This window comes from Pezoporus occidentalis, unplaced genomic scaffold (genome assembly GCF_034315485.1).
Source record: "Pezoporus occidentalis ecotype Australia unplaced genomic scaffold, CSIRO_AGI_Poc_V1 ctg11, whole genome shotgun sequence".
In the NCBI taxonomy this organism is placed as follows: domain Eukaryota; kingdom Metazoa; phylum Chordata; class Aves; order Psittaciformes; family Psittacidae; genus Pezoporus; species Pezoporus occidentalis.
The window spans coordinates 4,136,368-4,151,992 of NW_026912886.1; the positions used below are offsets into that span (position 1 = coordinate 4,136,368).

A 15,625-nucleotide genomic window follows, 5' to 3' on the forward strand; every position below is an offset into this window, starting at 1 on the left:
ATAAGCTGAGTTAAGAAGGCTCACCTTTATAAATACATGAAATAGCCTTCAGGCTTTAATTGAAATTATTACCAAATTTGTTGCCATGTAAAAATAGTCTTTTCTTCCAAGTCAGGTTTTCTACAGTAAAACCAATACATTTTTACTTTTGTAAAACCAGCCAGTCCTCCTGTATTATCCCTGGCCACCATTACACAGCTACAGTTAATTAAATATATAGCAGCAGTGCCTGATGGCCTAATGCTTGGATAGTCTCTGATACAGAAGAATGCTAAAGTCATACCAGCTCTATAGTAGCCTTTGTTGATCAAGACACATATGTCAAGGTAACCAGCTCATATACCTGATGGTGCAAGTGTAAGTAAATTAAAAAAACCTGGGAACAAGTAGTATCTAATGAATGACCTGTTTATTTTGTGAATGTGTTCATTACCTTAGCCAAACAGTGCCTACAGTGAGACATTGGAGCTTAATGTGTTAATATATGTTAGAAAGAAGGAAAGGTGTGTTACAATGGAAAATGTTAGGATGATTAAATATATATATAACAAGTGAATTATGTTTCCTGTATGAGGGGTATAGTGTAGTAAAATCTCTCCAAAATGCTCAAATATCAGCATTGCCTGCTGGGAGTCTTTGCCTCTGTGGGTTGAATGGGAGACTATCCAGACTGTTTGCTAGGTATAGATAGTTACCACTGAGTAAACACATCTTGGGGGTGGGAATGGTTTTGTTTCTTCTCAAAAGGTTGAATAATTGTGTGACACAAGTTACCTTTGCTTGGTGAAGATGACTCTCTAACTCAGTTTCTTATTACACCCAGAGAAATTGTTGGAGCAGCTAGACTGTTGCGAGGGCAATATTCAAGAATGTTCTTAGTTCAAATCATTGTGTCTGAACTGAAGTCTGGTCCTGTTGTTGCTTATGATAGTCTTAAGGCTATTTGCAGTCTGTGATTCTGACAGACTTACAAGGCCTGTGCTGGCACTTCAGACTTCTTGGTGTATAGCTCTGCTTTTTCAGGTCTATTTGAGGACTGATCTTTCTATTGATATTACATCATCAAGGGCAATCTTACAGTGACAGACGGGTTTCAGGACAAGATGGAGCCAAGTTTTGGTGGGCATGTTAATCAGGCACTGAACCTATGATTTCAGAGTTATTTAGAGGCTTTCTTTTGTTTAGAAGCAATACTGCAAAATACTGTTCTTGCAGAAAGGAGCGAATAGCTGTGCTGTGATTGGTCATTAAGAGTTGACACTTTTCATTCTGCATACAACCTGAAGTCTCAAATGTTTTACAGAGTTACATAACAAACTAAACCAGCATTAACATAGAACCAGGAGAGAGGATAGATGTTTCTCGTAAGAAGGGCAGAGGCTGTTCCAAACAGTGGGCATTGCAGAAACAAGCTGTTTAGCTTAATTTTATTGCTGTGAACTAACCTTGTCTCAGCGTAGTGTGGGTCAAGATGTGAAAAGTAGGCCAAATGAATTCAGGTGGGCATAATATGATTTACTATGTTTCAGGGTTGGGTTTGTATCTCTTTGCATTTACCCTTTCCTTTTCCACTGGCTTTTGAATGCTTAGTCTGAGTTGGATATCATTTTCTTAACTTCTGTATGGTTATTATTTAGGGAGATCTTAACTGCTTTATGTGCACTTGCCCATCTTTTAAAATGAAGGCATCACTGCTGTGTTTGTAATATACTATGGAAGAAAACCCCGAGGTTCTTTAATTTAAACCCCTGTAGTTCTGAATGAGAGGGGTTTATATTTAAGTGTCTTGCTACTTCTGAAGGCAATAGAGTCTCTCCAAAAAAGGCCAAGCCTAATGAGATTGGTGCTAGGAAGCAGTTCAGCTGTTTCACCTACAGTTAACTCTACAACAGTAACACCATCACAAAATGTGCCTTTAAAAGGTAGAGTAATCAAATGGTCTAGCTGTCAGTCCATGCATTTGTTGTGTGGAAAAAGGCAGCACTCTGATAATGTTTAAATTGGTTGGTATTATTAATGCTAGTAAGGCAACGTAAATGAGTAACTCTGTTCTTATTCCTTAAAATAAGAAAAACCTTTCTATGCGAAGGTTTACATACCTTTACAAGTTAATACACCCTAGGTTATTATCTGTTCAGATTTTAGACCTTTGTTTCAGTTGTTTGAATTCTGTAAAGCAATGACTTACTTGTTCAGCAGCTGTGAAGGCAGATGATCAGAATAAACGCCTTCAATGTCATACCCTTAAACCAGATTTTCTGCATCAAATAACTGAACAGAGAGTTGAAATTTAAAATACAACCAACCAGAAGATCAAGATTGAAATAATTATGTGACTGCTGAATTTATCAACCAATTCTGATTAGATAAAAGGAAGAGAAATCATTGTAGCAATGCCAGGCAAGGCAGCAAGGACTCGGATTGTAGAATCTCCATTTTAGGAGATATTCAGAAGCTCATTGAATGTGGCTCTGAGAATCCCAAAGGAAGATGGACTTCGAGAGGCTGAACAAAAACACCTCCACAGGTTCAACCTAAATTACACCTGTAAGTCTGTACTTTGACTAATTATTGCATTTTGCAGTTCCTCCCCTTCTTTGCAGCTGTGTTTTTGATAGTTTAAAGTAGTGGGAAGGGAGGAGATATTTAAGTTTCAAAGAGAAGATGTTCTTTGAAAGACCTTTTCCTCCCTGCAAGAAGAGAGGTAGTCTAGCTGTTTCAGCATATTAATAATTAGGTGCATTTTCCTTCAGAGCCAAAAGGTACTTTCCAGCTGGTTGTAGTAGACAAAGATTTATTTTTGACTTTGAGAGATTTCCAGCTGCATATTCTATCCTATAATGTTAAAATGAAGCACTACCTGCAATTCTGTTGTTGGGAATAATCTAATATTTGGGGGGTTTCCCTGTTTGCAGCTGGTTTATTATCAGACCCTTACCCAGCCACCGGAAGGAAGTGGCTACAATATGGAATATTGCAGAAAAAAGTTTTCTTCTGCTCTGTGTTGGGTAAAACACATAATGTGCTGCAGTCTAAAATATACAGAAGGTAACTAGAGGATCTTCCTAAATGCTGTGACAAAGTTAGTCTCTAAGCCATTCCATGCTAGCATAGCAATTTCTGATCTGTCACAGAATGCAGCACTGAAGTACTACAGAACACAATCTTCCTGCAGAACCTGCTTTCTTCAGCTCGCCTCCACTTAGCTGTGATGCGTCCAAGTGTTTAACTAACAGCAATAGCAACAGTTTGCAGCACTTTATCTGTGCAGCAGTACATCTCTTGCATGGCCAACATGGACTTTGTGCTTAATTATGATTCTTGGCAATACTGTTAACTTCAAGGAAGAATACTGTTTGATCCATGTCTATGTCCTGGACTATGCAAGACTACTTCTGTGAAAAAATGTGTAATGCGTGGTCATCTCTTAACTTATGCGTATTTACTTAGTCCCTTGTTATGAGGTGGATGAATTTATGTGGTTATTTTTATTACATTTTTTTTCATAGCCCTAGCAGGGTACAGTTGACTCTGCAGTTGAGATGTTACTTGAAACTCTTTCTATGCTTGACCTCTTCTTCTAAACTACATATTCAGCATGGAGTCATGCAGCTGTATGACTTGAGAATGCAAGAGAACTTCATCTGGAAAAGTAGCACCTGCTCTGATGTGTTTTGGCAGTTTGAAGAAAACTGGAAACATGGGTTTATTCATTGAGGTTTACACTAATGAAGGCTTTTTTGGTTTTGTTCAGAAGGTATTAATAATTTTATGTTGACAAGAAAAATACTATTTCTGTTCATTACTAGGAGTAATTACTTAGAGGATTTATTCTCCAGTTTCTCCTTTACTCAATAGGAATGCTGCATCTGAGTAGGCCTGGGTTCTAACACCTGTCCAGAGAGCAAAAGCCTCACTGAGAACCAGATGGTGAAATTCCTTTCCAAAACCCATTATCCGAACCCTGTTGTGACGATGATCAGGTCATGGCATAAAACAAGTTTTACATGCTCTTTTGAGAATCAGAGTTCTTTAAAACATCAGAAATCCATGCTATCTGGGGAGTGGGTTGTGCATAGAATTAGTGCTTTGTCTTTATCATGCTAGCTTCAGTCTCCTATTTTTTTCCTTGGTTGCTGCTAATATTTTGTAAAAGTTGTTTATAGGCCTGTATCAAACAGAACAAAGTGAGTTTGGAAAAAAGAAAGGGTAATTAAAAGATGGTTGTAAAACCTTGCTTATTGTTACCTCAGCTACATCAACTGTAATAATTTTCATTTGAAATTGCATCTTTTGCTAGAATAATAATAGAGTATTGTTTGTGAATTCTGAATATTAGCATATTTTAAATTTTACAGGTACAGATGCTGTAGCAAGCACCATTAAAAATGGAGGACCTTTTCCACGAGCCTGTCCGAAGTGCAATATTCATTTCAATCTTATGGATCCTCTAAAAAATCACATGAAGGTAAAATACTTTGGGTTCTTAAACATCATAGCAAACTTAATCTGGGCTTTGTTTGCTTATGGAAGAGTGCTGTGTTTTTATATGAAGTTAGACTGGCTTCTGGCTAAGATCAGCCAGGGCCTAAATGCTCTATGTCTTGCAGTCATGGAGAGGAAGAAAGGAGTAGGATGGCTATAAATCCTACCACTTTTTGCCTTATTTTTCCAATGAATTGAGGCATATTTGCTGTCTGTGTATGATTTCTGTCTGCCACAGCTGTGACTTTTTGAACCATTGGCCAGCTTCCTGTGAATATGATGAGGGTAAGTGCCTACAATAATAGGCAGCCAGTTGACCCACATCTTTGTTAAATTGCTACTGAGACAAAGATAACAGTGTAAACCTACCTTTATATTTTGATACAGTTACTGTTCAAAATTTGTATTTGAATGTGAATGAAGTCAGTGTGTCAGAGAATTGAGCTTTGTATCTAACTCCATTTAGTGAGTGGCTCCAGTTTTTAAAATGTTACTGTGATTGATGCAGTTTGGTAAGAAAGATTGATACCTTTGTTTCTATTTCTTCTTCTCCCCACTTCCATCCAGTATTGTTGTCCAGATATGGTAAATAACTTTTTCCTGGGAGTGGCCAAAACAGAATGTTCGAGCGCAACAGGCAAGATTGCTGAATCTGAGAAAGGAAAATTGATTATGTTAGTTAATGACTTTTATTATGGGAAACATGAAGGTGACACCCAGCAGGTACAGCAGGAGCAGAAGACTCATACGACATTTAAGTGCTTCAGTTGTCTGAAAGTTCTTAAAAATAACATAAGGTATTTGAACTCACTTAATTGTTTGTTAATCACTTACAGCCCATAGTCTTGTGCATTGTCTCTCTGGAACAGATTTTTTTTTCTTATTGAAAACTGGTAATAGTGAATAGCTGAACAGAAATTGAATTAATCTTTACTATGCATGTATGGCCATAACAAACTTTTTCCTGATTAGAATTAGAAAATTTTATAGTGTTTAACATAAACAGAGTTTTAATGAGAGCAGTTGTAGGACTTGGGGTTAGAAAGGGCAACACAGAGTATTTTACAATTTGCCATCTGGATTGATGGTGGTATCAGTAGATGCAAGTATAAATTCCCTTTAGTGCTGCACAATGACTAATAGTTGGTGGTTTACTTATGTAACATCTGTTATTTTGATGGAATAATTTTACTTCCGAATGCTGCAAAAAAAGTTCAGTAAGCTGTTTTAATGGGTAGACATGTTCGTGTCATTGTTCCTTTGAAAGTTAAGGTCATTGAACCTTTATACATGCATTCTTCAAGGGAAGCTGAAGTAGCAGAATGTAAAACTGAAAAATGGACTATTCCTTCAAAGGGCATTGTCTGCAATTTAAAATGAACAGGTTTTTGCTAACATTAGATCCATATTATTAAAAAAACAACAGTTTCATGTAATTAGAAACATTAAATTTGCTATTAATTGTTAAGGATTTATAAATCCTAAATAAACGTATTGGTAAATTGTCTTAAGCAGATTGAAATTGTTGTATGTTGCTAGACTTTAGGAGTTTACTCTTATGATTTTTTTATAGTTCTTGATAATTACGGCATTTCTTCCCTTGCAGTTTATCTTTTTAAGTGCAATAAACAATGTTTGATATGGGCTAAGAGGTTTTTCTTCTGTTTTTGTCTGCACAGTACTTTTCAAGTAGGCCTTTCTTGCAGTATCATGAAAAGTAGTTCACAGAATCCTTGATTTATAGATAATGGGTTCATTTTAAAAATACTTTTCAGGCATTATTTTCTATTCAGCATTATATTGTACACTACTGGTGCTGTAGTGCCTGTGTGTTCTACAGTAAGTCATTAAAAATGAGCACTTAATTTGTTTCTCTGAATTTCTGTAGAGCTGACTTCAGCCATATCAATTTTTGCTCTAACTTTGTTGCTGTCTTCTATAGTTCTCTAACTTCAGATTTTCTATTTCAAGGTGTATTTTACACCTTTAAACATTTCTAGTGGACAAAATAAATATGTAGTATGTCTTCTAGTGGAAGTTTTATGGACCTTAATTCAGAAAATCACAAAAATGATTTACAGTTAATCACGTACTTTCTTTAAAAGATCTATGGTTGCACATATAGATCATGCTGAATCTATGTGAAACAATGTTCCATTAAGGTAATATGCAGTACTAGTATCAGTTTCTTTCTTCTGCTTTTTTTTTCCTCCTTTCTGTTTTAAGCAACTGCATGATGTTAGAAGCCTGAGCTCAAGAGACTATTCTCCTTGCCCCCCCCCCCCAGTTCCAGGGTCACCACTTAGAGAACTACATTTCTTATGTGAGTGTGGCTGACATTTAATAGTTCCTCTGGCTGTGCTGAAATCAAGCACATTGAAAATAGAACAGTTTTTGAAGTTTAATGGTAGTGCGTTGTGCAACTAACCTGTCCTTCTGCCACTCCACGAGTAAGTGCGACCTGCCAGTGCCTAGGCTTCTCAGTCAGAATAGGATCCTGCTACAGATAGGTGGACAGACTAATGAGGAAAAGGTGGTAACTGAAGTAGTAACATACCATTAAGTTTCTCATAGTCTTTTGGTTGTCAGCTGTACAATGTCATTCTTCGATAACAGTCCTTCATAATTCAATTCAGTCCTGACTGCTTTATACAAAGAAAGCTCCTGAAAGCCTGCCAGTTTTGAATGGAGGTAGTTTCAGATAAAGCTGTAATGTTCTAATTACAGATATGTTCTTGCTACTTTAATAGTTTTCAGCAGAGCTAAAGTTATACTTGTTTCAGAATGTGGCTTTGAGACACTGGTGGTGGTGAAGTGTGAACAGCTGACACATTTTGATTCTGCCTCTGCTAATTTCCCTTTATTTCAAGACAATTTGCAACTGTGAAAAACGCAATAGATTGCTTGATCTTGGAACACATTTCAGATACATTGTATGTTTTTTGTAATAGTCACGACTTCTTTTTAAGCTTTGAAAGGTGATTTCTGTCAGTCAGCTTGCTTAACTTGGTTACCCCTTTATTACTTTATGAGCACTTATTCCTTAGATTTTTTTGAAATTGAGAAATCCCTCCTGAGTGAACTTTAGAAAAAGAATCCAGTACTTCTTGCATGTGATATATCATAGTGAATGTTAAAATTTAGGTTTTGCACCTGTTTTTACTACCATTTAAAGGTTTATGAACCACATGAAACATCACTTGGAACTTGAGAAACAAAGCAGTGAAAGCTGGGAAAGCCACACTACCTGCCAGCACTGTTACCGTCAGTTTCCCACACCGTTCCAGCTGCAGTGCCACATTGAAAGTACACACACCCCTTATGAATCATCTAGTAAGTTGCGTTGTGTCACACTGAATCTTTTTGTGGTCTGAAATTTTTAAGTATTTTCTGACTTTGCTGGTGTGTAACTTCAGAGTAAAGCTATTGTATTTTAAGAGTAATAGTCTTGATTTAACATAGGAGCTGAGTGCTCATTCAATTTATGTAACAGCAATGTGTGTGGAAAAAAAATCTTAAAGCTTTTTTTTTTAATTTTATTTTTTAATTGAAAGCTTGACTGCAAGTATTCACATTGTTTAGGGGTCTTGGACTCCTGGCTTTCTGAAATTGTACAAGGAATTTCTTCTGAACTATAGAATAATTGTTAGATTGCTTTACTTTTATCGATACTTACAGTTGACATATACATAGCATTAAAATTTATTTCCTTATGACCCCAAATTAATTTTTACTTTGTTTTTCTTTCACTTTTCTAGCTATTTGTAAAATCTGTGAATTATCCTTTGAAACAGAGCAAGTTCTTCTGCAACATATGAAGGACAATCATAAGCCAGGTGAAATGCCGTATGTTTGCCAGGTATCTCAAGTGACCGTTTTGTTTTTAATTACACCCCCCATCTTTACTATTGATAAATTTTTGACAAGAAACTCAACTTTTTTATTTTAGGTTTGCAACTACAGATCCTCAGCCTTTTCAGATGTAGAAACACATTTTAGAACAGTTCATGAAAATACAAAACATTTGCTGTGTCCGTTTTGCCTCAAAGTAATTAAAATCGGAGCACCATATATGCATCACTACATGAGGCATCAGGTAAGCAGATATTTTCAATCCTTGATGGTAGAAAAATGCTAAATATACATAATGAATCTGTCTCTGGGGGAAAGCAAAGGTATAACTGATTTGTGTAGTTGTTACTTTATAAGAATAGTTAATAGAAAGTCTGGAAGAGAATTGTTAGACTTGCTTATGTTTGTGTATGACAGCAGCTTGTTAAGAAAAAAAAACTGAATATTCTGAAAGTATTTCTGCTGCTTGATTTCTTCATTAAGTTGTAGTGATCTGTTATGCTTCTCTTGATGTTAGTAGCAAACCTTTCACTAGTTCAAGTAGACAAATAGCTAATGAAGTCCTGTGTCTTGTAACTGATAAACTGATTCCTTGTCCTCTTAGTAATGATACTGCCTTGTATTTTCACGTATTTAAATTATTATTAAATACTATATAAGTAATATTAATAAAATTAATACTATTAATATAATTCAAGTAGTTATAGAGAGGAGAAAAAATATCCTTTCTTCATTCCTACACAGTATTTTGGCTTTGTGCAATATCAGTTTTTCTGGTTGATGTTTTAGAAACTGGATAGCAGTTGCTTGAGACCAGCTAGGGTTGGAGTTTGTTTATCATGGCACTCATGCTTTCTTTATGTCCTGTTTTTATAAAAGAAAAAAGGAATATACCGTTGCACTAAGTGCAGACTGCAGTTTTTGACATGCAAGGAAAAAATGGATCACAAGACTCAGCATCACCGAACATTTAGGAAACCCAAACAGTTAGAAGGGTTGCCTCCTGGAACAAAGGTAAATCTTCATACAGGAGAATTAGAAGGGACAAGGGGGAAAAAAACCAAACAAATGGAAAACAAACTACATTTTAGTAGCGAAAGTCATAGAGTAAAAAGAAGGGCTTTTCCCTTTTCTTTTTCTAAACCAGAGATTTCTTTTTTTCCCTCTTTTTTTTTGCCACCTCCAAACCTAAAACTCTAAAAAACATTCCTGTTGCAAGAATTGCCAGGCACAGTTTACAGCTTCCTCTTGGTGGTCTGTGGCATTGCTTTCTCTCCCATTTGTCTGTACATGGATAGTAGTCCAGTCAGTGCTACTTTCTTGAGCTGTTGGTTCATTTGCCACACAGACACACACACACCCCCTTAGCCTTTCTTGTGCTAGGAGCAAAGGAGGTAGTCTGGGTGTGATCTGAGGGGTCTGCAGTATTTCTTGTAGAATATATTTCAACCTGCGGAAGGTGGTGGCAAAAAATCATGTAGAGTGCAACACCTACTTTGCTATAAACAATATTGCTTAAAATCTGAGTTCACCAGGTCTTTTCTAGCTCTAGTATTTGAAGGGTAAAAAAAACACACCATGATTTTCTGTTAAGTGTTTCATGAAGTAAATTTGGGTCTCCTCAGAATGCTTAGGTAATCTTTAAATCCTTCTTCCATTTCTCAAGAAGGAACCACTGAAACTAGGATTTTCCTGTGGACTTCAGGACTTTTTTCCTACAGTTTTTTAATGAAATGTGAAGATATATGTCCTTTCACTTGAGTGGAAGAAGAAAATTACATTTTAGTCTTACCAGCTCTTCACAGTTCATGTCCTGTAGAATCAGGAAGAGAAAATTATTGAAGTTGATGGTAGTTGTGTTGGTTGGCCTAATGTAGAGCACTGATAATATCTCAGCCTTTTAAAGATTTCAGGGTCCTCATGATCTAAGAAAAGCTTAGTTTATTTATAAAGTTTTAGTGTTGTTAGACACCTGGAACCAGGTTTAGAAGATGAGGTCCTTCTAAACTATTAGTATGGGCAAGAATTAGTCCTTGGGGCTCTAGGATGAGAAACAAAAATATCTGAAGGAAGTAAATAGGCTAATGATGAGGCAGCAAGACACAGGGCTTTTATTAAAGGGGGTCAAAGTACTGCATACAGTTCTGGTGTCCCCAAAATACGAAGGACATGGAACTGTTGGAGCAAGTCCAGTGGAGGGCCACAAAGATGATAAGGGGGTTGGAGCACCTCTCACACAAAGTCTAAGAAAGTTGGGACTGTTCAGCCTGGAGAAGAGAAGCTGCGTAGAAACCTCATAGCAGCCTTCCACTATCTAAAGGGGGCCTACAGAGGGCCTCTTCATCAGGGGCTATAGTGACAAGGCATGGAGTAATAGCTCAAACTTAAACAGGGGAGATTTAGATTAGATATATGGAAGAAATTATTTATTGTGAGAGTGGTGAGGCACTGGCACAGGCTGCCCAAGGAAGTGGTGGCTGCCCCATCTCTGAAAGTGTTCAAGGCCAGGGTGTACACGGCTTTGAGTAACTTGGTCTAGTGGGAGTTGTCTCTGTCCATGGCAGAGGAGCTGGAACTAGATGATCTCAAGGTCCTTTCCAACCCAAATCATTCTAATTATGGCACTGACAGAACTGTTTGATACTCTTCTTAGTAGGGCTAGTTGGGCTGATTTCTCTTTCTTTTTCACAGCTACATTATTTTTTTCTTTGTCATAATAAAGCAGGATGTAGCCAGTTGCAAGTCTGAAAAGAGAAGTGTGTGTTGTCATGGCTATCTCCACCAAAACAAGAGCTTTTAAAGCATCCAGTAGACTATTGAGGCTAAGTTTACCCTAGTCAACAGTATTTCATTATTCTCAAAGCAGTCTTCACTGTGGAGTGTGTCTTATGCTCTGATTTTTGCCTGAAGTGGCTTAAACATTGAGACAAATAGAAATGGGAACTTGGCTTAAATCTAAATAGAAAATGTTTTAATTTCATAATTGTAGGTGACTATTCGAGCATCTCTTGGATCTCTTCTATCAGGATCATCGGCTATGTCTTCTGTTAGTACAAGTTCTTCAACATTTCAGTTATCACCTAAAGCTAAAAATACCACTAAAAATCATAGCAAATCTAATACAAATAGGTCAAAAGCAAAATCAAAACCAGCTACATCAAAGAAGCAAAATGCATGGACCAACAGCAGGAAAAAAAAAGAAGTTACAAATACAGCATTGCATAATCTAAGGTAATATATTGGCATTAAAAATATCTTCATACTTTGAATATAAATAATCCATCACAATGTCTCTTCTAATAACTTCTAATTGATAACTTATACTGCAGTAGAGAAGATTAGTTTTGTAGAAAAAGCTACTGGTACTGTTATTATAATTCTGAATCTTCATTCACCAGTTTTGTTGGTGATAGACTACTTTATGCTGCAAAGACATTTGTTCTGGAAACTTTCCTGTCTTAAATTTAGATAATTTTTTTTTCTGCACAGAGCCACAGAGTGTTGAAATACTGACTCATGAGTCAGATTTATGTTTAAAAGTGACCTGAGGACAGGAATACATCTGCCTGCCTGGGTGTTCTTTGCAAGTTTTCTGATGGAGGGAAAAGTATTCCCCCCCTTCAATTTTTTAAGGGGTTTGTTTGAACATGTTATTTGAAAGGTCAAGTCTTGTCTGTCCTAGGAGATACCTTGATGTTATTGGGAATGCTGTCTTTATATTTACAGTTAACTGGGTTTTGTTATCCTTGTGTTAATAATTTAATGGGTGTTTTATAGACTTTATATGAGTTAACGGTTTTCTTTGTCAGATATTGTAGATGTCTGATTTCCAGTAAGGTGCTGATGCTCCCAGTGCATAGCTCTCCAAGAACATCCAGAATTGGGGAACGCCAGAATTACATTCTTGCCTTGTAGATATTTCAGAGGAAAGTGGAGAATATCGGGGTGACAGGAAAACCCACAGCTTTTTCTGTGCCTTGTAGTGGATGAAGCATTTCTTTGAAACCCTTCTCAAGTACATAGAGACAAGAGCAGCAGCTGAAGTTGGAGGTTCCTATCTACTGCAGTATCTTCTTGGCCAGGAGTTGCCAGTAACAGATGCTTATATTAACTCACTTTTTTTTTTTTTAATTAAGATGAGAATGACAGCATAACTTGAGGAAGAAGGGAAACAAAAAGTTTTTGTTATGTGTGCTATGGTAACCTTTTAAGTATTGCATTTTTAAGTTCCTCAAGTTGGAAGTAGGCAATCTCGCTACTAACTTAAAGCAATAAGTTTGGAATAGTTATCTTGTCTTAAAATGTTGATATTAATAGTTACCTTTTTCATATTACTATTAGGTATCTTTCAGGAGTTCACAAATGCATTGAATGTTACTCAGAAGTAAAAGATTTTGCAAGCCATTTTCCTGCTTATGTCCACTGTAGCTTATGCAGATACAACACTAGCTGTAGCAAAGCATATGTGAATCACATGATGAGGTAAGAACTCTTCAAAAATTGATTGGGTTGTCAAATACTTCATAAATTCATATAAGGTTTCTTAAGTGTTTCTGTTAGCTGAATTTTGAACTGGATCATAGGACTGGTAAGGAAATGTGTGAAGTTGGATTTTCGCTTTATAATGAGGGCCTAAACACAATGTTCTTGTTTTGCCTTAAAATTCCAGCAGTTCAGGAAGTGTTTTGTCTTTGCTTCAGTTTCTGTGAGATCTTCCATAATGATTTCAGCCAGACTTAGCAAATAGTGACTAACTGTTGCAAGTTCCCTGGGATTCAGATGGAATGCCGTATCTGATTTTACAAGTGTTGAATGCATACAGCCACAGATACTGCTAATGAAATCTGTGCACAGACTACCATGTAAAGGATGTCTCAAATAACATGCTAAAGTGGATACCTTTTCTTAGACTACGTCTGGTCAACTGTTAAAATAACATCTCATTTTGCAGGAGTTTTGTTACTGATTGTAAGGCAGTGTGGGGTTTTAGTGATGACAGCTCTGAAAAGCCTCTTAAGAAAATAAATGTGTTTGTTTTCAGAGCAATAGAATTATACTATTCAATAATTAACACATAGCAGTGACAGAAAAACAGAACTTTGAAAACATACTTGTTTATCTTCTGCCCTAAACAAGCCAAATATTTTGCCTAAAAATATAGAACGCAGTTGTCTTTTTAAATTTGTGCATGTATAAAATGCCTTGGTATTTTTGAATGCTACAATTCTTGAATTTATGACCCAAGTCTTTACAAGTTTTTGAATGCTTTGTATGTTGACCTATTCAAAATAATTTCAATGCTTATGTAAGTCCTAAACTGAAGTATGATTTTATGGATATAAACCATTGGCTGCATGCTTAAAAAAAACAGTTAAAATTAATGTGCTTAATTCTGGTTGTATGAGAGGTTTACTCCAGAAAAGGGGGGAGGTTCTGGGGCCTCTAAGCATAAATCAGCCTTCACTGAGTGTTGGAAATATTCCCAATAGGTTATTACATAAGGTAAACTGTTCCTACTGTTGTCCATGTTCTGGGTTTTGTAAAATTCAGCCATGCAATAAAATAAGCAGTCTTTTGTCTTTGCCTCCTTGACAAACTAATGCTCCCCCTGCTTTGACCCCCTGCAGCATCTATCATAATCTTTTTTGGTGAGTGTAAGGAACAAGGGATGGTGAGGAGGAAGGTTGTTAAAGGAAGGGTGTTTTTGCAGTAGCAGCCCCTGTACTCAGCCGCTTGCTTTTTTGTTTCATATGGGAGTAGTGTTGGCACATAGTTTACCTGTATAAGAGAACTTAGAGGTTTTCTAAAAATTTCATTTATCTCATTTTAAGCCATTTCTTTATCAAGTGTGAATTCAGCAAAGCTTTGCTTTTCTGGAGCGGTGTATGGCTATAGCCATGGTACTTCAAGAGCTAAACTGCTGATGGAAGCAATGTAACTATGTTCTTGCAGGACTGTGCTGACAAAGTTAAGCCTTGTTCCTGTTATTTATAAGAGAGTCAACATTCTAATCTAGAACTGATACTCACAATTCTGTAAGCTTTCAGCAATTTAATGTTTTAGGATAATGGAGGTCAGTAGCCAATCTTTCTGTTTTCATGCCGTGTCATAACTAATGTACAGTGTAGGGAATAATGTACTCAAGAAAACCAGTCTTAAGTGCTAATGTTTTCATATATTCAGTTTTCACAGTGCTCGCCCAAGTAAAAGATTTTGGATCTATAAGAAGCATTCAGAAGAGCTACGGTAATTCAGCTTTTATTAGTTACATATCATTGTGGTTTTACTTTCTGATAGTGAACTGATTTGTTAAATGAGATTAGAGCCTATTGAATTTCTGGGCTTCCACGATTTAGGAAGAGCAAGGAAATAAAAACTTTAGCTCTTCCACTAGCAGTATTGTGGTCAGTGACAGCTATTTGTCCACATTTAGTAACTTCTGAGCAGTTTTAAAAACTTTGTTTCTTTATGTTCTGTTTTTCCTAATATGCACAATGGGAAGGGGGCAAGGGAAACAAAAGAATGAACAAACAATGCCCACCAAACCCAAGAAACTCATGCTTCACAGATAAATTTGTCTAAAGTGCTCTCTGTGCTATGTCCAGCGTGGAGATGCCCTGGTCATTCATAGGGATTACCAGGTGTTAGCTGCAGTATGAAAAGTAAGAACGTGTTCTTGTGAGTAGTCTTATCTAAAGGTAGAAGAAATTTTATTTTGTTTTTCTTATAGTCTGTCCAGTTGCTGTAATTTAAGAAAACTGTTTCCACAGCTGTGTTGTATTTATACTTCCTTTTCACTTTCTGTTCTCTAGAGGTGTGACTGTAGTGTGTCTTAACTGTGATTTCCTGACTGATGTTTCTGGCTTGGATAGCATGGCCACACATCTGAGTGAAAGCCACACTCATACTTGTCAAGTTGTTATAGAGAAAGGTGAGTACATATAGTGTCCTTTTTTATATACATATACATCCATGATACATATACATCCATGTGGATGTTTTGGCGTTACTGTAGTTCTTTTTTCAGTTGCATTATTGTTATTTCTGTATACTTGGATTTAAAAGTTCCACATTATTAAATATTTTTAATAAAATCTTTTGTTTTTATTTTTAGTTTCTGTAGATATCCCATCTGCTGAACAAGCATCTGAGTAAGTTCTGTTTTCCTGCTCAATGTTTATTTCTATTACTTTAGTGACAGATGGCCAAAATTTGCACTTTGAACTTGGATTTTTTTTTTTGTTTCATAGAATTTTGAGTGTATGATAAACATAGACCTTTACTAGTA

General features: G+C 36.4%; 1 protein-coding gene across 7 annotated transcripts in view; it reads left to right on the top strand.

Moving 5' to 3' along the window:
- ZNF280D (zinc finger protein 280D) overlaps positions 1-15,625 on the top strand; it is a 44,196-nt gene that overhangs the window by 13,784 nt on the left and 14,787 nt on the right. For all 7 annotated transcript variants that reach the window (XR_009966474.1, XM_062627740.1, XM_062627714.1 and 4 more), the window contains 11 exons: positions 4,359-4,468; positions 5,053-5,282; positions 7,661-7,818; positions 8,244-8,344; positions 8,435-8,581; positions 9,217-9,351; positions 11,327-11,568; positions 12,679-12,819; positions 14,521-14,583; positions 15,150-15,268; positions 15,452-15,488. Coding sequence is in view for 6 of the 7 variants with exons in the window: in XM_062627740.1 (XP_062483724.1) it covers positions 4,359-4,468; positions 5,053-5,282; positions 7,661-7,818; positions 8,244-8,344; positions 8,435-8,581; positions 9,217-9,351; positions 11,327-11,568; positions 12,679-12,819; positions 14,521-14,583; positions 15,150-15,268; positions 15,452-15,488 (1,483 nt within the window). In the remaining variant the exon portion in view is untranslated. The remainder of the gene's footprint in view (positions 1-4,358; positions 4,469-5,052; positions 5,283-7,660; positions 7,819-8,243; positions 8,345-8,434; positions 8,582-9,216; positions 9,352-11,326; positions 11,569-12,678; positions 12,820-14,520; positions 14,584-15,149; positions 15,269-15,451; positions 15,489-15,625) is intronic.